At 32.7% G+C, this 27,612-nt stretch overlaps 1 protein-coding gene across 1 annotated transcript; it reads left to right on the top strand.

Annotated features, from left to right (window-relative positions):
• The first annotated feature begins 671 nt into the window (after positions 1 to 671).
• On the top strand, positions 672 to 27,612 carry LOC143082124 (cadherin EGF LAG seven-pass G-type receptor 1-like). Its single transcript, XM_076257684.1, has 15 exons — positions 672 to 814; positions 2,326 to 2,499; positions 3,707 to 3,828; positions 4,486 to 4,654; positions 5,318 to 5,451; positions 5,771 to 5,948; positions 7,027 to 7,185; positions 8,052 to 8,192; positions 8,770 to 8,892; positions 10,153 to 10,341; positions 11,350 to 11,543; positions 12,321 to 12,690; positions 15,482 to 15,836; positions 24,740 to 24,780; positions 26,820 to 27,612. The coding sequence occupies exons 3-15, from the start codon at positions 3,757 to 3,759 to the stop codon at positions 26,897 to 26,899; spliced, it is 2,205 nt and encodes a 734-aa protein (XP_076113799.1). The 5' UTR covers positions 672 to 814; positions 2,326 to 2,499; positions 3,707 to 3,756; the 3' UTR covers positions 26,900 to 27,612.

Genomic DNA, 27,612 nt, shown 5'->3' with positions numbered 1-27,612 from the left:
TAGGTACCACCTTAAGAGAGTGGTGAAATATACCAAAGTGACATGCAAACTCATAAGTCGAAAATAAACTAAGAATGAGTAACATGTTTACTTATAAACAAAATATAAAATCAATATACTTATACTGTTTTATTTAATTTCACATGTTTCATCTAGAAAAATACAAAAAATTACAAACAAAATAAATATAAAACCAAAAATCAAAAGTAAAAAAGTGATGATCGATTTGATAAGACATGTGGTACAATAAAATAGATATAAAACGCACATGTATGTTGTTATTGATTTAATCGGAATTCTGTTAGACTGTTTATACTTGCATTTATTCCATAGAATTAGCATAGAGAACTAATTGGTAACTTTTAGTAAATACCATAAATTATGAAATTGAGTTCATTACATATTAACGTACATCAACATAAAAATGTTGATTTGAAAAGAAATCAATTAAGGAATTTTTCTCATATTAAAGAAAAATAAACGGACTAAATAAAAGTATCGGTCATTTACAAAACATACTTTCATGACTTTATCCTATTTATTTCAGAAACATACGAAAATCAGATTTCTTGTGTGTTTTTTTAAGATATAGACATATTTACTGTATAGATTCAATAAAGATTTAAAGAAACATATTTTTATTTCTTTAATTTGTTATTTGTTAGTTATGAATATGATGGGTTTATTATCACATACGATGATGGAGATGACTACAGAACAGCTAAATTTGATACGGACGAGACAACGTTTGACTGGGGTGCAGCAACTAGTGGCGACAACAGAGACCATGCAATTCACGCAAGAGTAACTCCAAGTACACTTAATTTATAAAGTCACTGTAGATAAGGCCTTGCGGTCATAAAACTTTCGAGCACGATTTTTGTACTCAAGACTCAAGAATCAACCAATCAAAATACTGGATTTTGTGTTTCGAACACGTACTTTGTACTCGGAGTACTGAGTAAAGTTTCATGACCGAGAGCCAAGGATTTATTAAAGTTGTTAAAATTGAACCCTAATCCTCAGCACAATTGTATTTCTTCAAAAAGTCAATGTTGGGTTTGTTCGATATCAGTTTTTCATTGCTTTTATTGGGTAAAAATTCAAATATAACGTCAACTGTTTCTTCTTCTGGTGTCACCGTTGAGACACACACACGAATATACTTTGTAGAAATAATATTGGAAGATGAATACCGTAACTCACTAGATACAATGGTTGAATTCATACAAAGCATAATAGATAGATTAGATGATAATTGTGTACATTACTTCATCTCATCACCTAAACATATCATGAAACAAATAAGCCGATGGGATAACTTTAAAAAATAAAATATTTGTACCTTTACAAATATGAAAAATATGTGAAAGGTTTTATTTTTACGCTGTTAGTTTGAGTGTAAAAATTTCCGGTAAAATGTTTAGTCCACAAGCTTATCAGTTCAATTCTATAGAATCAAAGTAAAGTACATTTTGTAGACGATATTGTAAGTTGTTTTTTTTTTTATTTTAAACAACACATATTTTACGGTGGCATAACAACAAATGATCTAAATTCTATAACAGTGAATATCGACAATATCGTGACATATCCATAATTTAACACAACTGCGGATGAAATTCGCTTCATAAGTTTAACAATAAACTTATTTTCAAATAACGACTATAAACCACATTGTTTTGAAAAGCCCGTTTTAATGTTATCGGGGTAAAATTAAAAATACCACAAACCAAAAATATTTTTTTAATAATAAATGTTTCTGTATACACAATTGTATGCCTAAGATGGACAGTATGAATTAAGTTATACCTGTATATTTCTACCATGATTCAGATGTGCATTTTCAGAAATGATTAAGGACAGTCAACAAAAAAGGTATACGTGAAAATTTATTTTTAAACAAGGTTATAGGATTTTCATCTTGATGTTAGAATTTTCACAAATGTATACATTAGTTTTTCCGAAAATATTTTTATGTACCACGTCGGAGATCCTCTATTATTGAAAACATTAGAAAGCTAAATTAACCTATTCACACAATTTGCAGGAGTTGCACTAACATCAGGAACACATGATATCACCAACGGTTAAAGAAGTGTCATGTAGCCTGTTGTTAGTATTGTTGTCGTTTTCTGCAATTGTACTGGTGGTCTCCCTTTGACTTATATTTTGATTATCCTTCTGATAGTTTTATGATCAGCCTAATTTCTGTACAAAAAATTGAACAAAAATAAATAGTTGACACAGCAACATACGATAACTACTTAATTACAGTTTTATTTATTTTTTATATTGTTCTTTAATTGGCTAATCTTTTCGTAGGTCAAATACCAACTTTCACTAACCTAGATGATACTGTGGCAATAAGTAACAATGCAGTAGCCGGAACTGTTCTGTTTACTGTCGCTGCGATTGACAGTGATATTGAAGATGCTGGACTTTTGACTATAGCTCATTCAACAAGCTCTGCTTTCTTTGAACTTGACCTTAATACTTGTAAGACTTTACTATCATTATTAAATCTACTAGAACACACCCGTGATATCACGGGTCCGTGACTGAATTAAAGTATATAACTATGCGCAAGCCTTATTTTATAGTATTAGTATTGTCATCTGATAAAGTCATGCCGATTATAAGATACACAGTTTTTCTCTGCTTTCAAGTCTTTCTGTTTGAACCCGTCGAACTGAAACAATAATATTAATTATTTGGAAAACAAAAGGTCCTGGAATGGAGTATTTTTTAATCAACAGCATTGTCCTATATAAGTTATAAATAAAGTTGAATTATTTGCTTCGCTGTTTTACGTCATGACCACTAACAAATTGAAAACTGTACCTATACGCCTTATTTTTAGTCCAGATTTTTAGTATTCGTATTGTTATCTTAGAAAGTCTTATTGATTAAAATACTACAATAGGTAACAATTTGACAATTTAGTAGTGTCAACCCTGTGGTTATGACCCGTGTATATAGCATATTAATCCTGAATACAACGTTTGGTGGTGCGCCTGTCAGATGCGGAACGTACAGATAAGGTAATAGGTAACAGGTGAATATACTATTGGTATCGGTAGCGGACTCGACCCGGAACATCTTAATTATTGGCAATATTAATTACGTGGAAAACAAAAGGGCCTGGAGTGGTGTAATTTTTAATCTACACATTTGTACTATATTAGTTTTATATAAAGTTGAATTCTGTGATTCGTCGTTTTTACGTGATGACGGCTGACAAATTGGACCTCGTAATTTTAGTATTATAGATTATTGAGCATTCTGTCAGTACATGCATTTCATTTTAAGTATGTGTTTTCAAAGGAAAACTGTTAATTCAGAAGCTTACCTATATGTGTGGTCATTTTATGTTAATTGACTGATCATAAAATGTTATTTACGAAAAGTCATAGATGGTCAAAACCAGATTTAACAAACCAAAAAAGAAATACAAAAGCTCGGAATAGGCCATGTAAATCAAAGAAAAAGCACCATTCTCTAGGCAAACTGATAAACAACAAAAGACATCACTTTGAAAAACAATCAGAAAACCCGACGAGATTTTCAATCTTAATTAGGCTTAAAGTATATAGAATAGCTATAATTATGTATAAAAGTCGTTGATATATCGCAATTCAATCCGGGAAAATTATACTACTTTCAATCTAAAGTACATATTGTTTCTTCTTTTTATGACAAACAGTGGAAGTTAAAATTAAGTCTGGTGTGTCTCTTTCCCCTGGAGATCATTCGATGACCTTTACTGTAACTGATCCATGTGCACGATCGTCGTCAGGCATTCTGACGATACGGGTGGAGAATGATGTAAGTATAATCGAATAATTTACTGCATTTAAAACAGAACAATATAGTACGTGATGTTTTAAATACCTAGATTTTATTGCGCACCAAGAAATTGATTCGGTTAAGCATGGTAAATCTTAGAGCATCAATTCCTAGTTTTCTGAAGGAGTTAAGACAGTTGACAGCTTTTATTATTTTCCTGTCCTGGAACGTTCGTCCAAAATACATAGAAGTACTTATTTATCGAAAAAACTTTAAATAAAACTAAGTGGATTAAATAACAAAACTTTGTAGAACAGCTTCTATTTTTGCGACATAGAACTAATATTGGTGGATCAACAAACTATAAAACGGGAACGTACCATAAAGGACATAAACCAACGATGTCCTGAATATTTTTAGTTTTTTTAACAAACTCACATTACACAAAATCTTTATTCCTCCAAAATGGAAACATAAAAGTTCCCAAATAGACATTCTAGGGAATGCATAGACATAACACTAAAACGCATACCGTAGAAACTGGGAGGATAGATTTAACAAATTCACATTAAGGCATGCAATATGAATAGATTTTTGGATTATAAATGTATAGAGAGCGGACGAGAGAGGAGGTTGTACCATTCAAAAAATTGCTATAATCTCATCACCTTGAATAAGTAACATTTGATGTTGCAGCCACCAGTTATTACAAGTTTGGCTACCAGTAGTTCAACCACTATATCAGAGGACTTATCAGCAGAGACCTTACTTCATACTCTTGATGTCACGGACACACAGCCGACAACCTGTAAACCGTTGTTTACCGGAGTTCCATTTGAAATCAAACGTATTTCCGGCAGTACAAGTAAGTTGTATCACCATAATGTTCCTTGAAGACCTGACACGACCATTCTTTAACATCATGACAGTATTAAACTTTACGTATGTTTCTCTTTTTTTTTATTTGCATTTGTCATCCTGAAAACCTTCTATTAAAGATAAGTACTATTTATATGAGTTCATATTGTCTCCCCGTTATGTACGTGTGTGTCTAGCTTATATATATATGCGGCGTGTCTTTAATATGGATTTTATTCTGTTTTATCTCCCCTTGTAATGGTACAAGAATATGAAATTGCCATGATTCAGGACGATGTATTGCTTGGTAAACTCAATAGACATACACGTATAATATAATTTGTTAAACATAGTTTGTTGTTTGGGTTTGTTTTGGTTTTCTTTTTGCGTTGCAATCATGTTGTAGCATTGACGTTTAATCTTCATTTCTGTTCATTTATAAGTTCCGCCAAGTTGTAAATTTTTTTTTTACAAATCTAAGCTTCATACTCCTGAATCAAGATCATATTTGGCAACACCATCTCATTCAAATATTCATTAATGTTCATGTTTGATTTTACCATTTTGTTTAGTTTTCCTATTGTTTTGATATTAGCTTTGACAAAATAATGTTTGTAACACTTGAATTCTTAGATTCCTTGCGTTTTCAACTGCTTTGTATGTACTTCAGAATTTGGAATATTCCTGTCGACCGGTGCATCATTAGATTACGACGCACAAAATGCATATGTGTTAGACTTATCTTGCACTGATACGTATGATGACACAGCGGGTGTGTATACGGTCTATCTTATTAGAAATGAGGTGAGTATAAAAAAGAAGTTGTGGTGTTATTGTCAATGACACAACTCTTCTCAAGAGACCGAATGACACAGATATTTACAACTATATGTCACCGTACGGCCTTCAACAATGAGTGTTTCTTGTTATATCAATTTGTACATGCAAAGATAATTTATTTTTAAATATCTACAACTTTTAGAAAAAATAAATGTGAACAAGCTATCTTCATATCATGCCAAACGGGTCCTTTGTTGATTGTCCAAAATATTGTCCTGATAAAGCATGAATTATTTGCCAGTAGACTTATAGCATAAAATAAATCTATTTTTTGTACTTTCAGCCTCCTTCAATAAACGGACTTCCCAGAGCTACCGATATACAAGAAGACGTTGTCGTAGAGACAACACTTTACACATTTTCTGTGACTGACCCAGAAAACACTGCAGTAACGTGTTCTGTAACAGCAATTACTCCCAATACAAATATTATATTCATGAAGCCATCCACCAACTTTAATCGTAAGTAACATTTTAATGGATTAAACGGTATATGTGAAAACGAAAATTGATATTAAAAAGCTTATTTCCTTTTCTAGAAGGATATTTTGTTCTCTTCCAAACGGTAATCCTCGGATTTTTCAATGTTACAAATTACATTATTTTATTTGAAATTATATTAAATAATGTTAAAATATGGAATTATCTTTCGCATCTCTTGACAATTGTCTTGTAGGTGGATAGAATTCCATAAATGGTCTTTGCAGTTGCAAGATTTGGTTAGAATTATATGTTACTAACGATTCTATTTATCTTTTTTTCTGTAACTACATCATGTTTGCGTACATAGAATTCATCATTAATTCTCTGCGGCTGTGAAGTATTATACTGAAATATAGAATACATTAATTAATAGCTTTCTACGTCTTTATACTATTTAGCTTTGTATTTCGTTTAGCAATAGTTCTCCGCCTTCACAAACATAGCTTAAATTTGACAAAATATTCAAAAACAGTTTTAACTGTCATCTTTTATTTAGGGGACTTTAGTCTAAAATAGAAAACAACAAAAAATTGAACGACATATTACAAATAAAGGTTAGCATAAAATATACACTTATATATGTCGAAACACTGTTGTTGTCTGACATACGAAAATAACATTGTCATTAACATGATTAAGAAGTCTTTAGTGTTTTACATCGCTTGGCTGATGTCTTATTTTCGTCAATCACTGTTCTCCTTTCTAGAAAAAAAAAGAAATGTTATTCCATTTCAAATTAACCGATTTTTTACAACTTTCATACCGTTGCGCATGTATCAAATCCTTAAGTTCGTTTTTTACATATAATGTAAATTATTATGTCGCTTGTGCGTGTTTCTCTAAAATATGTACACATATCGTGTACAGCAAAGTAACATATAAATGATTGTTTTTCGTGACATAAGTTGAATACTATAATTGAGAATGGAAATGTGGAATATGTCAAATAAACAACAACCCGACCAAAGAGTAGATGACAGTTTTGTACAAAAGGCGGATGTATGTGCAATAGATATAGGAAGATGTGGTATGTATGTGCAAAACCTTCTTCTTGCAGAATTTAATATAATTTTGCAATCAAACCCCAGTCTTCAATATGATCTGGTAAGAACTTACAGAATTGATATCCAGTGTAGAGACGGTCGACGCCCCGATTCCAGTGTCTTCTTCATGAACGTTTTACGTAACAAGCCACCTGTATTTTTAAACCTTCAAAGTAAGTTTTTAAGCATATATTTGAGTCAAGTGATTAAAAAGTAAAATGCTTTGAAACTTTGTAACTGATAATAAAAACAATCTTGTACTGCCATCGATACTGTATAAAATTGAGAATGGAAATGGGGAATGTGTCAAAGAGACAACAACCCGACCAAATAAAAAACAACAGCAGAGAGTCACCAACAGGTCTTCAATGTAGCGAGAAATTCTCGCATCCGGAGGCGTCCTTCAGCTGGCCCCTAAACAAATATATACTAGTCCAGTGATAATGAACGCCATACTAATTTCCAAATTGTACACAAGAAACTAAAATTAAAATAATACAAGACTAACAAAGGCCAGAGGCTCCTGACTTGGGACAGGCGCAAAAATGCGGCGGGGTTAAACATGTTTGTGAGATCTCAACCCTCCCCCTATACCTCTAACCAATGTAGAAAAGTAAACGCATAACAATACGCACATTAAAATTCAGTTCAAGAGAAGTCCGAGTCTGATGTCAGAAGATGTAACCAAAGAAAATAAACAAAATGACAATAATACATAAATAACAACAGACTACTAGCAGTTAACTGTTATTACTTTGTTGGGATTACTTTATTGAGAACAATAGTACAGAGTTAGAATATTTTAGTGTGCTGATTTTTTAAAGTTTTTGATACGATAGTTCATGTTAATTACACTGATGCAAATAAAGGTCAAATTGCTAGATTTAAACAGCGAATGAAAAAGATTTGAGTAAGAGAGACACATACTTGTATCCACTGCAAAGCCGATTGTTAATGTAAAGTGCTTAACCTTAAAAAACTAGATTTTTATTTGTAAATTAACTTAAATGAAATCTAATTGACTTTGTTTATTTTTTAGATATAACATCAGTGTCGAGTATTGCAACTTATATTGGACAAATTGTCTTCGACGTTGATATATCTGACCCAGAAAATGACCAGGTGGAGTTCTCAATGTTTTGTGTACCGTCAACCAACTGTCCATTTGAAATATATCACTGTAAGATTATTTTTTTAATGTAAAAAATGAATTATAGACCATTTTCATTTACCGACTTTTGACTCTTGGTTCTACAAGTATTCGACAGGTTACATATTCTATTGTAGGACATCCTGGTACTCGGTCAATTACAAGCAGCCAACAAAATAAATTAAATATATGATAGGTGCAATTTGGGGGGGGGGGGGGATTCACTATTTTCCGATGATTTAGTAATGTATAGAAATCATGTAAACAGTTAACTTTCCCTAAAAATTGTACCTATTGAAATCTTAAATTTACTTATTTACATTGTTCTTGATTTACTCAGTACCAGGATGTCCTACCACAGAGAAGGTAGGTTACCTGTCGAAAAATATTAACGTTAAAGTCGGTAATATGAAAAAGGGTTATTTATTGCCTATTTGTAATTTTTTATAAACAAGAATAATATTTTATAAATTTTACAAGGAACATAATTTTTAATTATAAGAAAAACTGTTAAAATAGTATTTCTTTCATATTAATATTATCGCAAAATTCGCAAAATTGTAAAATTTAACTGATTAGGTTTTTTTATTCTTTCAATATTTTATAGCTGGAGAAATAGTGCTCAAGCGGTCTATTGAAGGTGAATTTATACCAGCTTATGACGTGTATGTTTATGTAACCGACGGAAGGTCGACAGCGGGACCTAGATCATTGACAGTTCATGTGCTAGGTAAAATCATATCTTGATTACTTAACGCCATTGTTGAAATAACGATATAAAGAAATATCCGTGAAGGAGCCAGAATATATAGATCGTTTTGATAAGTACTAAGCTTTTAATACGATACCTCTAACTGGACGTCTTTGTTGAGATATACCATCTCGTAAACTTTTGTAAACTGTTTGTGTCGATATTCTTGAAGAACAATGGAATGGTTATGATTGCCAATGAGAAAACTATCGACCAGACACCAAAGTCAGTAGTATAAGCAACTATATGGATAGTATATAATAGTAAGGTATAAATGGTATGTTATGACCAAAAGTTAAACAATTCAATAAATGCAAAAGTAGTATACCGGTGTTCAAAAATAGAAATACAACTGACAAATTTGTACGAAAAACAAAAAAGTAAAAACAAATATAACAAGCAGCAACCAACGACAGCCACTAAATGACTGTCTCCTGACTTGGACAGGTATACTAGTATACTTAATTTGGCCAATTTTAACATAATGTGATGGCTAAACATTACCCTAGCAGTGTATATTGGTGATATAGCATAACATAAGCACACACGTTAAAAAAAGTTAAAAGGATCTGACAGTTCAGATCGACAAGAATCACAAACAATCAACTTACAAGAAGACAAAAACACAAAAGAAACAGTATGCGGATCGGAAATACTCAAAGCTGATAAATAAGTCATGTTTTTCGAGAAAACTATATCAATCAGTAGCTATGCTATTATCATAAACAGCTTGATGATAGCATGATCGTTTACAAAGCCAAACATATATCGACTAGATGTAAAACCATAAGCGTGCATAGCTGTATGGCGAAATCAAAAGCTCAAACACATCAAACGAATGGATAATAACTGTCATATTACTGACTTGGAACAGGCATTTTCTTATGTAGAAAATGGTGGATTAAACCTGGTTTATAGCTAGCTAAACCTCTCATTTGTACGACAGTCGCATAAAATTCGATTATATTGACAACGATGTTTGATTATGTAATTACATATCCAAGACAATGCAAGAGTGTGGTTTATATTAAAGAGAAATACAGGTGTTGTAACAAACAAAGAAAAATATTCCTGGACAAAAAGCATTCATGATAAATTTTAACATATCCAACATTTTACTAGACCAATCTAAAATAGAAAGGATTGAACTATTCTAAGTTATACGTTTAAAGAGATATGTCTTATATATAGCTTGAAATTACATTTGGTGTCTTTTCATTCCTTATTGACCTATTTCAGATATAAACTACGTCCCTGTTATAAAGAATCTACCACTACCGTCAGCCTTAGTGGTGTCCGAAAATTCCGCTCTAGGATTGAGCATTTTTCAAGTATCAATACAAGACAATGATGGTGCAGATACACACACATACACAATGATGTCATTCCCCTCAGATGGGGTGTCGTATTTCGATATCAATCCTTCAAGTAAGTTACTACAATAATGTGTTGTGTTATTTGAGTTAAGGAGAAACAATGTAACTTTAGAATTATTTACATACCTGGATAATGCATCACTATACTAGCTGACAAATTCAGTGAAAGCTTAAAACTGGTGCATAAAGAGATATGTATGGTATTTTGTCGGAAAATGAACCTTAAGTAAGAATAAACGAAGTTTGAGTAATAATCTTTGTATGGCAGATAATGACTAAGCCGACATGTTAATCGTTAAACTCGTCACGCAGTTGCAACTATATCATTATTCGAAACCCCTATTATGATATTTTAAATTTATTATATTATAATATTCTTTATGAGGGGACGGAAGTCAATTAAGTGGTGACAATTCAAGTTAACAAAATAAATGAGTTATTCGCATGAACTTACAAAAGCGAGGTAGTATGAGTCGAAAATGTAAGCGTCTCTTGCTATGTCTTATGAAATAAAAAGTGCGACCAGTACAAACGATTTCATGAATAACTTACAGAAATTTTAAGTCAAAACGTTGCTTCCTGTAATTGTACAGAAACATGCTACTATATCTTACAACTTACAGTAGTTTTTACCCTTAACAACTGTTTACTATCTAATAAAAATCGTAATATCGTTTCCAGTAAATATAACAGAAACTATGTAAACCAGCAAATAATGTAAACTTTCAAAACAAACCAACAGTGAAATCAATATACTAGTTACTTTTGTTTATGTCACAAGTATAATGTTACTTATATGACAAATAAAGATTATTATATAATACGCAGGTATATTTTGATTCTTAATTCATAATGCAAAGTATAACCTTTTCCTAAACAAATGAAACCGAAAATCGAAAACCACTTGCCTGGTTAAAATATTGCTACAGCATGCGATAGATAAAGCCAACAGTAGTATACCACAGTTCAAAACAAAGTTATGTACTTCAAAAACAAATATGAATTATTCATTATGTCTATTTTTTTTTTTGATAAACTTACTCTTTTTGAAAAATTATAGATGGCCTTTTCAGTACATCTTCATCAACAAATATTAATTTCGAGGGCGTATCATCAACTTCCTTCACTTTTACGATAACAGTTACTGACACAAAAGATTCGGCATCTCAGAATCTATCTATAAGTATAGTCAATCAAAACGAGGCTCCGGTGTTTACAAAGAAGGCATATGCCCTAAGTGTTGATGAAGGTGTGGTATGTATTAAACTTTAGATGCTTTCTTTCTATTAGAAACCATAATCTAAAATATATTACAATTATTGACAAGTATTGACAATTTGTTAAATTTATCTCATCTGTTATTTTGTTAAATAATTCACAATGTCCATGAATAAATGAATATTTGTGACATCTTCACATTACTGGCGTAAATTTGAACTTAATGAATTAAATTGGGAATTTTGATTACTATGACAAAGAATAAAATAACATAACATAACGCAAAATATCGGGACATTTTCTTAGTTATAGCTACGAACATGTGTAATTTAAACGGAATATCCCGTTGCAAATTTATTTTAAACTGTCTGATATTCAAGATACACGCCGAAAAACATCTAAAAAGATATATATCGTTATATTATTATGTGCAAAAGACTCGAACAAAGATTCACGGAATTTTTTATTTAACACAATAGGAGTGTTGACCAGAAGAAAAACTCTTGATAATTGGATATCACTTGTTTTCAAATCTCATAAATTAATTTAAATGGTAATAAAAAAAAACTCGCCACATCTTTATTATAATATTGAAATCCAATAACTCGAGTTGATATGAAGCGGTATCCAATTCTAATTCGTTATGAAACCTATAAATATCTGATAACGTAATTCCCTATTAAGACAATAACATTATTCAGCTGCTTCAGTTTGCCTTCCTATCACATGGATCATTAGAATCTTAAGGGAGAGTGCATATTCAGTATATCAAGCACGACAAATATCTTCATAACATGTCAAACATTTTTTAAGGCTGGTACTACTTTAGCTGACCCTAGTTACCTCTTTCAAGATGAGGATAATGGTGACACTCATAAGTTTTCAATGACCTGTGCATCGAATGTTGGATATTTTTCGATAGCCCCAACAACAGGATTCATAAGCCTTACTACTAACATTGATGTTGATGCTGCTGGTTCTGCCATATCCTTTACTTGTACAGTGGTTGTGTCAGACGGTTCATTTACAGACAGTGCATCTTTAACAATAACCGTTAATAATATAAATGACAATGCTCCAAGGTTTTCAAACAATCTGTTTACCTACTACCTGGATATTAATTACCCACTTAACTCTGTCTTTGGTTCCACGATTGCAACTGATGCCGATACTGGACCCTTTGGTAAGTGATTTTAACAATCCTTCGTATCTTTTTATTGTATTGATAAATAAAAAGAATGAAAACTCTGAAGATGCTAGTACTTCAATGAAAAATGCCAGTTGTATTAAGACTTTGGTTTTTTTTTTATACTTCGAAAATTACACATTTACAAATAAATAACGTTTAAGGAGGCTCGTGGGTATAAAAAAATTCAGCAAAAAATTAAACATTTGTTTTTTCTTTACAAACACTTTTAGTCATTACTTTATAATATGGTACAAAAATCACCCAGACAAATCGATTTGGTTTGGCCACAGATGACTTTAAAAATGTTTATATCATTGAAAAAGCTCCAAATTATCTCCCTTTGGTGCAAAAAAAAAGTCATTTTTTGACGTTTAAATTGAAATATCTCTTTTAACTCATCGGTGACCTATATTTTTTATTATTGTTTTCAAACGAGCTGTACATAAACTAAATAATTGTAAAATTTAAGCGATTTCTGTAATTTAGCTCTTTTTTATTTCGATATTACCAATATTTCACCTATTAGTTCAACAGAAAAAAAGAACATTAACAAAAAATGTATGCTTCTTACGGAGGCAGATTGTGAGCTTAAATGAACGGTGACCCCATATTTTTATTTTATATTTCAATTAGGTATAAGATAAAGTTTAATCATAGAAAAAAATAGCAAAATCCTATATTAGAAAAAAAGTTGATTTAGACCCGTGAGCCCCCTTAACATTTGACCAAATAAGGCATCTTGTATCCAAGTGTTACGGTTCACATCTAAATATATTTGACCAGGTCTCAAGTGACATCTTTGACAGTTGTTGAATTTTTCAATTATTATTATTATTACATTCAAACCTTTGAGACTAGAAAATCAATTATTCAATACATATTTTAAAACAATAATCTGATTAACTTTAACATCTGACATATGCTATTTTATAGTTTTCAGTTTTAAAATTCAAACAAAGGAACCTTCCATAAATGATTGTATATACATTATATAACTTAAAATAAAAACATATACCAGGGCTTTCCTTTTCCTTAACGATTTAGAAGTATAAGGTTGCTGCTTAACTGGAATGTATTTAATAAACTGCTCCTCTTGGTAAGGTTGAATTGACCACATTAAAGTGTATAGATATACGAAATTTATCATTAAGGTTGACCACCATATCATATATCATGTATATGTTTCAAAATGCATTATTTCTACTTTTCGTGGTGACAAAAATATGTTTTTTTACTTCAGGTGTAATACCACCATTGATTTTCCCCTATTAGTCTTTGTTAAATTTGCACTTTTCAAAAAAATGTGCAGAATTTATCTTTGTTTCAAATAAAGAAATACTTGGCATGAGTAAAGTTTTATCCTGTCCAGTACTATAGAAAAAAATTCACATAACATTTCATTGCATATAAGAAAATAACCATCATTGGAAGTTAACCAATCAAATGTCTCCCCTTGTTTTATCTGTTTACAAGGTTTAGTCACCATGTAACCTCAAGATTACAAAATTTTCTATAGAAATCCCAAATAAAAATAATGGTGTTTTGAAATACCCAAGACATATGTTTATGACACAAAAATGTTTTTACTGCAATAAAATGTAGGATTAATTACCTACAACTGTCAAATTCAAGGGAATATTTTTTTAGACCTACTTTCGTATACAACCGGATGTGACGTACCATGATTTGGTGGTATTACACCTTCAACTGTAAAAGTCTACAAATTCGAATGTTCACATGACATGAGCGAAACGATGATTGCTGCAAATGTTTATTTATCGAGTACACCCGAGAAGTTCTCGGATTATGCCGACATTTTTATTGCTCAGTCGTCTATTAAGTGATTTTGAGCTTTTGTTTGTCTCTTCATTCCACATGTTCTCCTAGATTGTTACCTAAGAATTAAGGCTTATCACTGAGTTTATATTTTGATACGCAATCAAACAGGTGCCACCAGTGATAATGAATATGCTTTTCTCTCCAGAGCACCTGTAATAATCCAAGTATTTCATTTCGCACAGTCTATTGTTATGTGTTGGGTTTTGTAGACTTATGGGCATACGATACAGTTACAGGAGTGGCAATGACGTCGCTAACGTGTATTGTTATTTTTGCGACGTCAAACTATGACTGATCGGGAAAAGATGAAGTCTTCGACTGATTTTTATCATTCAGACTTATTTAACTTGAAAACGATTTCATGGACCCCTCCTTTTTTAAATGCTATTTGGTTTGTTTACATGAGACGATTATGCGTGTCAATTTTCATGAAAACGTCAATTGAGCAATTGTTTTTAAATTTGATAAATATACAGCAAATTTTTTTTTTCTACATTCATGAACATTTGATAAATATGAGTTATTTAAAAATACAAAATGCACAAATTTAAAGGACATCAAATAACAACAGAATTTACAAATAATTAAACAAAAAACAGCTTGTGTTTCAATTTTGAAACAAAAAGGTTAAGTAGATCTGTCGAAAGGAAAAAATCACGTCCACAAATCCGAATTTTGAGCAAATATAAAAAAATGTCGACCTCATTTTACTCAAAAAGTAGCACAAGAAGGTGTATTTTTTATTACATATTTGATTAAATCAGACAAAAAATAGCTAATATGCAAATTGTCAGCAAAATTTTAATATGGGATCAAAACTGTAGCGTATGCCCTTAAAGTCTTGTTTTACTATGTCAGTGCAAGTATTTTTTTTTTTCGCTAATGAGTTTTAAATCCTTTTTACTCTTTTTTACGATGAATTCATATTTACTGATGCATTTTCCAGGAAATTTCATTTATAGCATTGACCAAACGGCCTTAGGAACAGAAACATTTGGAATTCAAGCAAATGGAGATTTATACTTGAAGAATTCTTTAACAAGTTATGGTTATGGTTCAAGTATTAGCTTTATTGTTCAGGCTACAGATACTGGCAGTCTTCAGGGTACAGCAACAGTTTTCATCGTTATACCGCAAACTACTACAACTACCACAACTACAACGGAACGACCTATTACATTTTGGGAATACCCTGCTAACCCAGCATGGGTTATTATTGCTGGTCTTCTTGGACTTATAATTATGGTTTTGCCTTGCTACATGTGTTACAAAAACGGATTTTCTTGTACATGGAGAGGGCGGTAAGTCAACTATTATTCTAGACAAAACGTGTCAAACACCTTTATTATTTTGCTATGTGAAATTAATTAAAGCTTATGCACCATATACAATCGGTATTTGATTAAATATTTTAATGCTTTTACATGTTTTGTGTAAAGGAGTAGGTCCAGTAAGATCCCTTTTTGGCCCCAAACTATAGCAGTTTTACAAAATTGTAAAAATGTAAATTTTAGTTATTTATTGGAAAGTAATATGCTTCTGCTAAATAAATATGGACTGTTTATGACAATACAATGCACATATCGGGTACTAGCATCATTAAGTCATGCTAAATTACTAAAATCCTCACCATTTTAGCATTTTAGCTAAATTTTAGACGGTTTCCGTCTTAAATGAAAGTGGCCGCATTTGTGTTCATTATTAATGTTGAAAAGTAAGTTGTATTTAATGATAATACATAATATATATAAAGGTTGAGAATGAACACGGAATCGGCCATTTTCATTTTAAACAAAAACCATATGAAAAGTGACATTTTTTTGCATATTTGATAGATTTTTCATATTTAAGCTTGAATCGGAGAGTTTTTAATGACTAAATCAGTTAAAATATTTTACATAAACTAACTGAATCAACTGAAATAGACATTTAAGGGTTTAAAAAGTGTCCAAAATCTTTCGTCAGATGAACCTGAAATTTGAGGCCAAAATCGGCCCTTATCGGATCTACTCCTTTCATTTATCTTCACCCCTTTTCAAAGCAAATTTTTGTACGATGTCCATTGCATGCCAACAACCTTCCTGTACAATTAGTTACTTAGTGTGTTAATGACCTAATACGATATAAACGGGGTCAGTGAATTCGCTCTCACCCCATATGGAATTTACTGACCCCGTATTTATCGTATTAGGTCACTAGTACACTATGTAACGAATTTATCTTACCGACTTTTTCTATTTGTTGAATTTATTCTAGAGTTGTCTCATTTGCAATCATACCACATCTTCATATTCTATATGTTAAAGTGTTTAAGTATTAAATTTTAAGAACCTACTTCCATTGGTCTGCACAAAAAAACTTATGTCAACTATAACAATTTAATATCAACAACCTTGATATAACAACATTAAACAGAATTTTCAATTCATTTAAATAATCAAATAGTGCGCCAAATTCGCAACTCTACTACTAACCGTGTATTGGAATAAGCCCCACCTCCCTACTATCCTAAAATGGAATATACACGGTCTCCACGCGAACGCTAATAACCAATAATATTCCCAGAAATGTATAGTATATCTCAGACAAATGATAAATGTCCGAAAACATCCTTTTTCATATTCTTTTTACACATTATACAGTTTCCTAAATTACCAACATTGACAAAAAAATGTGATTGACATTTATAATGAAGGTGTGCATATTTTGGGCAACTGAATTCAAATGTCACATTTTCTAGATGACTCTGTTAGTTTTAGGCGAAACTATAAACAATTGACATACAAGTAGAAGCTTTGGACAGTTATAACACCAATATAAACTATCATTTCTTTTTATTACAAATGTCTTTACCAAGTTACGATACAAACGTAGTTTCGTTTGTTTATAAACTATTTTGATCTGAGCGTCACTGATGAGTCTTATGTAGACGAAACGCGCGTCTGGCGTATAAAATTATAATCCTGGTACTTTTGATAACTATTTACACCACTGGGTCGATGCCACTGCTGGTGGACGTTTCGTCCCCGAGGGTATCACCAGCCCAGTAGTCAGCACTTCGGTGTTGACATGAATATCAATTATATGGTCATTTTATAAATTTTCTGTTTACAAAACTTTGAATTTTTCGAAAAACTAAGGATTTTCTTACCCCAGGAGTAGATTACCTTAGCCATATTTGGCACAACTTTTAGGAATTTTGATCCTCAATGCTTTTCAACTTTGTATTTATTTGGCTTTTAAACTATTTTGATCTGAGCGTCACTGATGAGTCTTATGTAGACGAAACGCGCGTCTGGCGTATAAAATTATAATCCTGGTACTTTTGATAACTATTTACACCACTGGGTCGATGCCACTGCTGGTGGACGTTTCGTCCCCGAGGGTATCACCAGCCCAGTAGTCAGCACTTCGGTGTTGACATGAATATCAATTATATGGTCATTTTATAAATTTTCTGTTTACAAAACTTTGAATTTTTCGAAAAACTAAGGATTTTCTTACCCCAGGAGTAGATTACCTTAGCCATATTTGGCACAACTTTTAGGAATTTTGATCCTCAATGCTCTTCAACTTTGTATTTATTTGGCTTTTAAACTATTTTGATCTGAGCGTCACTGATGAGTCTTATGTAGACGAAACGCGCGTCTGGCGTATAAAATTATAATCCTGGTACTTTTGATAACTATTTACACCACTGGGTCGATGCCACTGCTGGTGGACGTTTCGTCCCCGAGGGTATCACCAGCCCAGTAGTCAGCACTTCGGTGTTGACATGAATATCAATTATATGGTCATTTTATAAATTTTCTGTTTACAAAACTTTGAATTTTTCGAAAAACTAAGGATTTTCTTACCCCAGGAGTAGATTACCTTAGCCATATTTGGCACAACTTTTAGGAATTTTGATCCTCAATGCTTTTCAACTTTGTATTTATTTGGCTTTTAAACTATTTTGATCTGAGCGTCACTGATGAGTCTTATGTAGACGAAACGCGCGTCTGGCGTATAAAATTATAATCCTGGTACTTTTGATAACTATTTACACCACTGGGTCGATGCCACTGCTGGTGGACGTTTCGTCCCCGAGGGTATCACCAGCCCAGTAGTCAGCACTTCGGTGTTGACATGAATATCAATTATATGGTCATTTTATAAATTTTCTGTTTACAAAACTTTGAATTTTTCGAAAAACTAAGGATTTTCTTACCCCAGGAGTAGATTACCTTAGCCATATTTGGCACAACTTTTAGGAATTTTGATCCTCAATGCTCTTCAACTTTGTATTTATTTGGCTTTTAAACTATTTTGATCTGAGCGTCACTGATGAGTCTTATGTAGACGAAACGCGCGTCTGGCGTATAAACTTATAATCCTGGTACTTTTGATAACTATTTACACCACTGGGTCGATGCCACTGCTGGTGGACGTTTCGTCCCCGAGGGTATCACCAGCCCAGTAGTCAGCACTTCGGTGTTGACATGAATATCAATTATATGGTCATTTTATAAATTTTCTGTTTACAAAACTTTGAATTTTTCGAAAAACTAAGGATTTTCTTACCCCAGGAGTAGATTACCTTAGCCATATTTGGCACAACTTTTAGGAATTTTGATCCTCAATGCTCTTCAACTTTGTATTTATTTGGCTTTTAAACAATTTTGATCTGAGCGTCACTGATGAGTCTTATGTAGACGAAACGCGCGTCTGGCGTATAAAATTATAATCCTGGTACTTTTGATAACTATTTACACCACTGGGTCGATGCCACTGCTGGTGGACGTTTCGTCCCCGAGGGTATCACCAGCCCAGTAGTCAGCACTTCGGTGTTGACATGAATATCAATTATATGGTCATTTTATAAATTTTCTGTTTACAAAACTTTGAATTTTTCGAAAAACTAAGGATTTTCTTACCCCAGGAGTAGATTACCTTAGCCATATTTGGCACAACTTTTAGGAATTTTGATCCTCAATGCTCTTCAACTTTGTATTTATTTGGCTTTTAAACTATTTTGATCTGAGCGTCACTGATGAGTCTTATGTAGACGAAACGCGCGTCTGGCGTATAAAATTATAATCCTGGTACTTTTGATAACTATTTACACCACTGGGTCGATGCCACTGCTGGTGGACGTTTCGTCCCCGAGGGTATCACCAGCCCAGTAGTCAGCACTTCGGTGTTGACATGAATATCAATTATATGGTCATTTTATAAATTTTCTGTTTACAAAACTTTGAATTTTTCGAAAAACTAAGGATTTTCTTACCCCAGGAGTAGATTACCTTAGCCATATTTGGCACAACTTTTAGGAATTTTGATCCTCAATGCTTTTCAACTTTGTATTTATTTGGCTTTTAAACTATTTTGATCTGAGCGTCACTGATGAGTCTTATGTAGACGAAACGCGCGTCTGGCGTATAAAATTATAATCCTGGTACTTTTGATAACTATTTACACCACTGGGTCGATGCCACTGCTGGTGGACGTTTCGTCCCCGAGGGTATCACCAGCCCAGTAGTCAGCACTTCGGTGTTGACATGAATATCAATTATATGGTCATTTTATAAATTTTCTGTTTACAAAACTTTGAATTTTTCGAAAACTAAGGATTTTCTTACCCCAGGAGTAGATTACCTTAGCCATATTTGGCACAACTTTTAGGAATTTTGATCCTCAATGCTCTTCAACTTTGTATTTATTTGGCTTTTAAACTATTTTGATCTGAGCGTCACTGATGAGTCTTATGTAGACGAAACGCGCGTCTGGCGTATAAAATTATAATCCTGGTACTTTTGATAACTATTTACACCACTGGGTCGATGCCACTGCTGGTGGACGTTTCGTCCCCGAGGGTATCACCAGCCCAGTAGTCAGCACTTCGGTGTTGACATGAATATCAATTATATGGTCATTTTATAAATTTTCTGTTTACAAAACTTTGAATTTTTCGAAAAACTAAGGATTTTCTTACCCCAGGAGTAGATTACCTTAGCCATATTTGGCACAACTTTTAGGAATTTTGATCCTCAATGCTCTTCAACTTTGTATTTATTTGGCTTTTAAACTATTTTGATCTGAGCGTCACTGATGAGTCTTATGTAGACGAAACGCGCGTCTGGCGTATAAAATTATAATCCTGGTACTTTTGATAACTATTTACACCACTGGGTCGATGCCACTGCTGGTGGACGTTTCGTCCCCGAGGGTATCACCAGCCCAGTAGTCAGCACTTCGGTGTTGACATGAATATCAATTATATGGTCATTTTATAAATTTTCTGTTTACAAAACTTTGAATTTTTCGAAAAACTAAGGATTTTCTTACCCCAGGAGTAGATTACCTTAGCCATATTTGGCACAACTTTTAGGAATTTTGATCCTCAATGCTCTTCAACTTTGTATTTATTTGGCTTTTAAACTATTTTGATCTGAGCGTCACTGATGAGTCTTATGTAGACGAAACGCGCGTCTGGCGTATAAAATTATAATCCTGGTACTTTTGATAACTATTTACACCACTGGGTCGATGCCACTGCTGGTGGACGTTTCGTCCCCGAGGGTATCACCAGCCCAGTAGTCAGCACTTCGGTGTTGACATGAATATCAATTATATGGTCATTTTATAAATTTTCTGTTTACAAAACTTTGAATTTTTCGAAAAACTAAGGATTTTCTTACCCCAGGAGTAGATTACCTTAGCCATATTTGCCACAACTTTTAGGAATTTTGATCCTCAATGCTCTTCAACTTTGTATTTATTTGGCTTTTAAACAATTTTGATCTGAGCGTCACTGATGAGTCTTATGTAGACGAAACGCGCGTCTGGCGTATAAAATTATAATCCTGGTACTTTTGATAACTATTTACACCACTGGGTCGATGCCACTGCTGGTGGACGTTTCGTCCCCGAGGGTATCACCAGCCCAGTAGTCAGCACTTCGGTGTTGACATGAATATCAATTATATGGTCATTTTATAAATTTTCTGTTTACAAAACTTTGAATTTTTCGAAAAACTAAGGATTTTCTTACCCCAGGAGTAGATTACCTTAGCCATATTTGGCACAACTTTTAGGAATTTTGATCCTCAATGCTCTTCAACTTTGTATTTATTTGGCTTTTAAACTATTTTGATCTGAGCGTCACTGATGAGTCTTATGTAGACGAAACGCGCGTCTGGCGTATAAAATTATAATCCTGGTACTTTTGATAACTATTTACACCACTGGGTCGATGCCACTGCTGGTGGACGTTTCGTCCCCGAGGGTATCACCAGCCCAGTAGTCAGCACTTCGGTGTTGACATGAATATCAATTATATGGTCATTTTATAAATTTTCTGTTTACAAAACTTTGAATTTTTCGAAAAACTAAGGATTTTCTTACCCCAGGAGTAGATTACCTTAGCCATATTTGGCACAACTTTTAGGAATTTTGATCCTCAATGCTCTTCAACTTTGTATTTATTTGGCTTTTAAACTATTTTGATCTGAGCGTCACTGATGAGTCTTATGTAGACGAAACGCGCGTCTGGCGTATAAAATTATAATCCTGGTACTTTTGATAACTATTTACACCACTGGGTCGATGCCACTGCTGGTGGACGTTTCGTCCCCGAGGGTATCACCAGCCCAGTAGTCAGCACTTCGGTGTTGACATGAATATCAATTATATGGTCATTTTATAAATTTTCTGTTTACAAAACTTTGAATTTTTCGAAAAACTAAGGATTTTCTTACCCCAGGAGTAGATTACCTTAGCCATATTTGGCACAACTTTTAGGAATTTTGATCCTCAATGCTCTTCAACTTTGTATTTATTTGGCTTTTAAACTATTTTGATCTGAGCGTCACTGATGAGTCTTATGTAGACGAAACGCGCGTCTGGCGTATAAAATTATAATCCTGGTACTTTTGATAACTATTTACACCACTGGGTCGATGCCACTGCTGGTGGACGTTTCGTCCCCGAGGGTATCACCAGCCCAGTAGTCAGCACTTCGGTGTTGACATGAATATCAATTATATGGTCATTTTATAAATTTTCTGTTTACAAAACTTTGAATTTTTCGAAAAACTAAGGATTTTCTTACCCCAGGAGTAGATTACCTTAGCCATATTTGGCACAACTTTTAGGAATTTTGATCCTCAATGCTTTTCAACTTTGTATTTATTTGGCTTTTAAACTATTTTGATCTGAGCGTCACTGATGAGTCTTATGTAGACGAAACGCGCGTCTGGCGTATAAAATTATAATCCTGGTACTTTTGATAACTATTTACACCACTGGGTCGATGCCACTGCTGGTGGACGTTTCGTCCCCGAGGGTATCACCAGCCCAGTAGTCAGCACTTCGGTGTTGACATGAATATCAATTATATGGTCATTTTATAAATTTTCTGTTTACAAAACTTTGAATTTTTCGAAAACTAAGGATTTTCTTACCCCAGGAGTAGATTACCTTAGCCATATTTGGCACAACTTTTAGGAATTTTGATCCTCAATGCTCTTCAACTTTGTATTTATTTGGCTTTTAAACTATTTTGATCTGAGCGTCACTGATGAGTCTTATGTAGACGAAACGCGCGTCTGGCGTATAAAATTATAATCCTGGTACTTTTGATAACTATTTACACCACTGGGTCGATGCCACTGCTGGTGGACGTTTCGTCCCCGAGGGTATCACCAGCCCAGTAGTCAGCACTTCGGTGTTGACATGAATATCAATTATATGGTCATTTTATAAATTTTCTGTTTACAAAACTTTGAATTTTTCGAAAAACTAAGGATTTTCTTACCCCAGGAGTAGATTACCTTAGCCATATTTGGCACAACTTTTAGGAATTTTGATCCTCAATGCTCTTCAACTTTGTATTTATTTGGCTTTTAAACTATTTTGATCTGAGCGTCACTGATGAGTCTTATGTAGACGAAACGCGCGTCTGGCGTATAAAATTATAATCCTGGTACTTTTGATAACTATTTACACCACTGGGTCGATGCCACTGCTGGTGGACGTTTCGTCCCCGAGGGTATCACCAGCCCAGTAGTCAGCACTTCGGTGTTGACATGAATATCAATTATATGGTCATTTTATAAATTTTCTGTTTACAAAACTTTGAATTTTTCGAAAAACTAAGGATTTTCTTACCCCAGGAGTAGATTACCTTAGCCATATTTGGCACAACTTTTAGGAATTTTGATCCTCAATGCTCTTCAACTTTGTATTTATTTGGCTTTTAAACTATTTTGATCTGAGCGTCACTGATGAGTCTTATGTAGACGAAACGCGCGTCTGGCGTATAAAATTATAATCCTGGTACTTTTGATAACTATAAATTCAGTCGTTTGGGTTTGTTACGTTTTGTGTATTTCCCTTTGGTCTTGATAAGTTTGTAAATACATTGTGTTTTAACGCATCCGGCCTTTCGATGATTTACAGCTCTTACGAGTATTTTACGTTTTTAACTGAATGTATGTTTTGGAAAAAAACAACTTTTAACATCGATTGACAATAGCTGCCTCTTACTTAAATTCAGCCTCTATAAAAGATAAAAACAACATTGATTTCAATCAGAATATTAAGTACGACATATCTTATTTGACTGCAAGAAAAATTAAATTAAAGAATTAAAATGAATTAATTATTTATTGTTAAGTCTTTAATAAAGGTTCCTTCTCAAAATGACCGTTTCAAATCAAAGTTTGTTTACAAGTGATGACAAGAAGACGGAAACAAATTACTATTTATTTTAGGCCCCGAAGATGATAATTTATAATTTCAATTCTTTAATACCAATGCACTTTTTATCAATCTAATTAAAAACCGATCTCTCATCGCTCCTGTTTCTGATATGTCGCGTGGGAGATCTAAGGAAACCCGTTTTGAGGTAACATGTGAGTGACCTCGTAGGTGTGTCTTTTTCGACCAATGAAATTGAGTCTTCCACGATCTTGGAAGTTTAACGTAAGACAAAGGGATGTAACTCAGTTGTTTTACGACGAAATCGTCAGTCATAATAATTCATAAACTTTTTTGATTGGCTTATTAATAGGTCGTCAACTCATTTGCATATCTTTATAAATTCATGACTTTTAGTTCACTCACATGTGACCTCAAAGCGGGTTTCGTTAGATCTCCCACGCGACATATCAGAAACAGGAGCTATGAGAGATCGGTTTTTAATTAGATTGACTTTTTATAGACCTGGTGACTACCACGAAAAGCTTCACGAACCATCTGAAAGTGAGTAGAAACTTTTTTTTACATCTCAGAGGTTGGGAGAATATCATCGGATTGTTTACACATATTCAATGCTATTGCTAACCTGTAATTATTATGTAAATTTCTCAGGGTGTTTATTATATACAAAACCTGTTTAACCTGCAAACAATTATATGAAAATGATATTCTGTGAATAATTGATAAGGTATATCGTAAACCGGTAGCCCGAATACCGGCAAATGACAAGAATACTCATTTACTCATTCTAGTCACTTTCAAACTAAAAAAAACTAACATTTATATATATATAAATAAACTATACTGGAACAACGACTGTCTCTCGCACACTCTATCTCAAAAAATATATCATAATATGAATGTAGAAATGAGAAGATGTGATATAAGTGCCAATGAGATAACTCTCCATCTAAGTCTCAATTTGTAAAAATAAAAAAACATTATAGGTCAAAGTACGGTCTTTTCTCTGTTTTATTTAACAAGGATCCTTGGCTTACACCAAACAGCAAGCTATAATGAGCCTAAAAAAATTACTAGATAAGTGTAAACACATTCAAAAGGGTACACCAACGGTCTAATCTATTAAAAAGAAAAACGAGAAACAGTTATGAACCACATCAACAAACGACAACTACTGAACATCAGATTCCTAACATTGACTTAACTCAATCAAAATACATATTCTAATATGACGTGCTTCTTTCGCTTTGTAAACAACACTGTGTGAAAAATCTCGATATATCTATACTTAGCACAGACTCAGAGATATCCATAATAATGGATGTTACAACATACCTCCCACGTAAATCCACATGTATTTGAACCTACTTTGCAAACGCTTTGCCAATTTTATTGTATTAGAAATTGTAATAAAACAAAAAAAAAAAGAACTTTTATTTTATGCATATAAAAAGAATTAATATATTGCAACTAGTTTTGTTTATTTCATAAATATAGTAACACAGCTATATTTTGTGCCATGTCGATTACATCACTTTCTCTACAATCAGGGGTTCATTAAAGGATGAAAATAAGCTTGATATTTATGTTACGATTTTAAAAGCTATCAATATACTAATTTAAGTTGCAGTATAAAAACAATATTATTTCAATGTCACAAAAATACAAACATTTTTGTAACCATCGAAGTTCGTTTAATACTGTATTTGAATGGAATTCTGAGGTAGGTTTTGTTTTGTTTTGTTTTCTATTGCATTTAATTTTAGCGAGTCAACATGACAGCTCCTTCGATACGAAATGTCAATTTTGGATTTGACGGTAGTTTACGAGAAAACATGTAAATCTAAAATCGGAAATATTGGGTTGAGAATTAAACATATTTTTTTCTAGCGGTTATTGACGAAATAATCAATGCAAGCTAAAGATTTATGAGAATATTTATCTAACAAGGAGTAAAAAAGAACAGCTACACACACGGCATACCCACCCTAGCTTCAGTATTTGAATGAACTTATTTGTCCTATTAGAATCGAAATAATTCATGGAATTATTTCTTAATTAACACTAGTGAACAGTCACTGAATGTCCATCTTATACTTGAAGATTGAATATCGGCAATAACACGAATATTTATTTACTCAGTCTAGTCACTTATAAACGAAATATAAACTAACATTTATCAGTAAACTATTCTGGTACAAAGACTGTCTCCAGCACTACCTATCACTGAAAATACATGATACATATTTGAATTTACATTCTTTAAAGCTTAATAGGTTTAATGATATATTGTACATCATCTAAGTAATATATGTAAAATAATCTAAAGTGCTAACAAAATAAAAGAGAAATAGAACTAGTAATACAAACTTTTACCGTAACATTCACCACACAGTCTTTCGTAAATTTGTATCCATGAATGTAAGGAGAGCTAACCTCGGTACGAGATTTTTTCTGGAAACGCTCTTAAACATAGTAAAAGTATGTTACTTTGATAATCAAAATGTTACTGCTGAAACTAACTATGATTATTTCAAAATTAACTGTCCGTTATCTCGTTTTTATGTTAATTTATGTTTCAGTAAACCAGCAAAACGAAGGACAACCAAGTGGTTCTTCTAATCCGAGTTGGAAACCATTGAAATGGTATGAGCGGCAATAAATATAATGCTTACAGGAACATTCTATTAGATGAACCAGTTATATAAAGATATAACAATTGTAATAAGTTACTTTGTTAGTTGTTCATTGTTTATCATGAACAAATCTCTGAAAATGTTTTTATCATCATGTGTACGATTTTCTGTCTCCTTATTTCTTTGTTAATAACTGTTTATAGTCTTATAAGTTATTTGAACTATTTAGGTGTTTCTTCATCCAGAAAAGTATTGCAGTAGTTTTCTCTTCATAGTTTTAATTCATTTGACTTCTATACAGATTTGCATCAAATGCCTCTGTTCAATCATATAAGTCTGTTGATGAGTGTCTTCAAATATAAACATGCATATGATAAATAAAATAATATATTGTAAAATAAGTAAAACAGTTGACGTCATTTCAAAGTGCTTTATATCTACAGCAGTAATTAACATCTGTCCAATTGAGGAATTCAAAGTACAAAAATGGACTTTTTGGGTATCTCTGCTTTAAATATATGTAAGCCATTTTGTAAAAAAAATTGCTTCATATAACACACTTCGTTTTAAATTTATACTTGTTCTTTAGTAAGAACTATTTTCCCTGATGACTCTAGTTGGGTTGATCAATCAATGATATTTCGGTAGTTTTACTGTAGCTTCTAGTTATAAAAATACAAACGTTCCATGTTTGTATCTGCAAAATAAAATTGATTTCTCTGAACCAATGGTTTTGATG

This window comes from Mytilus galloprovincialis, chromosome 1, assembly GCF_965363235.1.
Source record: "Mytilus galloprovincialis chromosome 1, xbMytGall1.hap1.1, whole genome shotgun sequence".
Taxonomy (NCBI): Eukaryota; Metazoa; Mollusca; class Bivalvia; order Mytilida; family Mytilidae; genus Mytilus; species Mytilus galloprovincialis.
The sequence above is the reverse complement of the archived record's forward strand: the minus strand, read 5'-3'. Positions and strand labels throughout refer to the sequence as shown.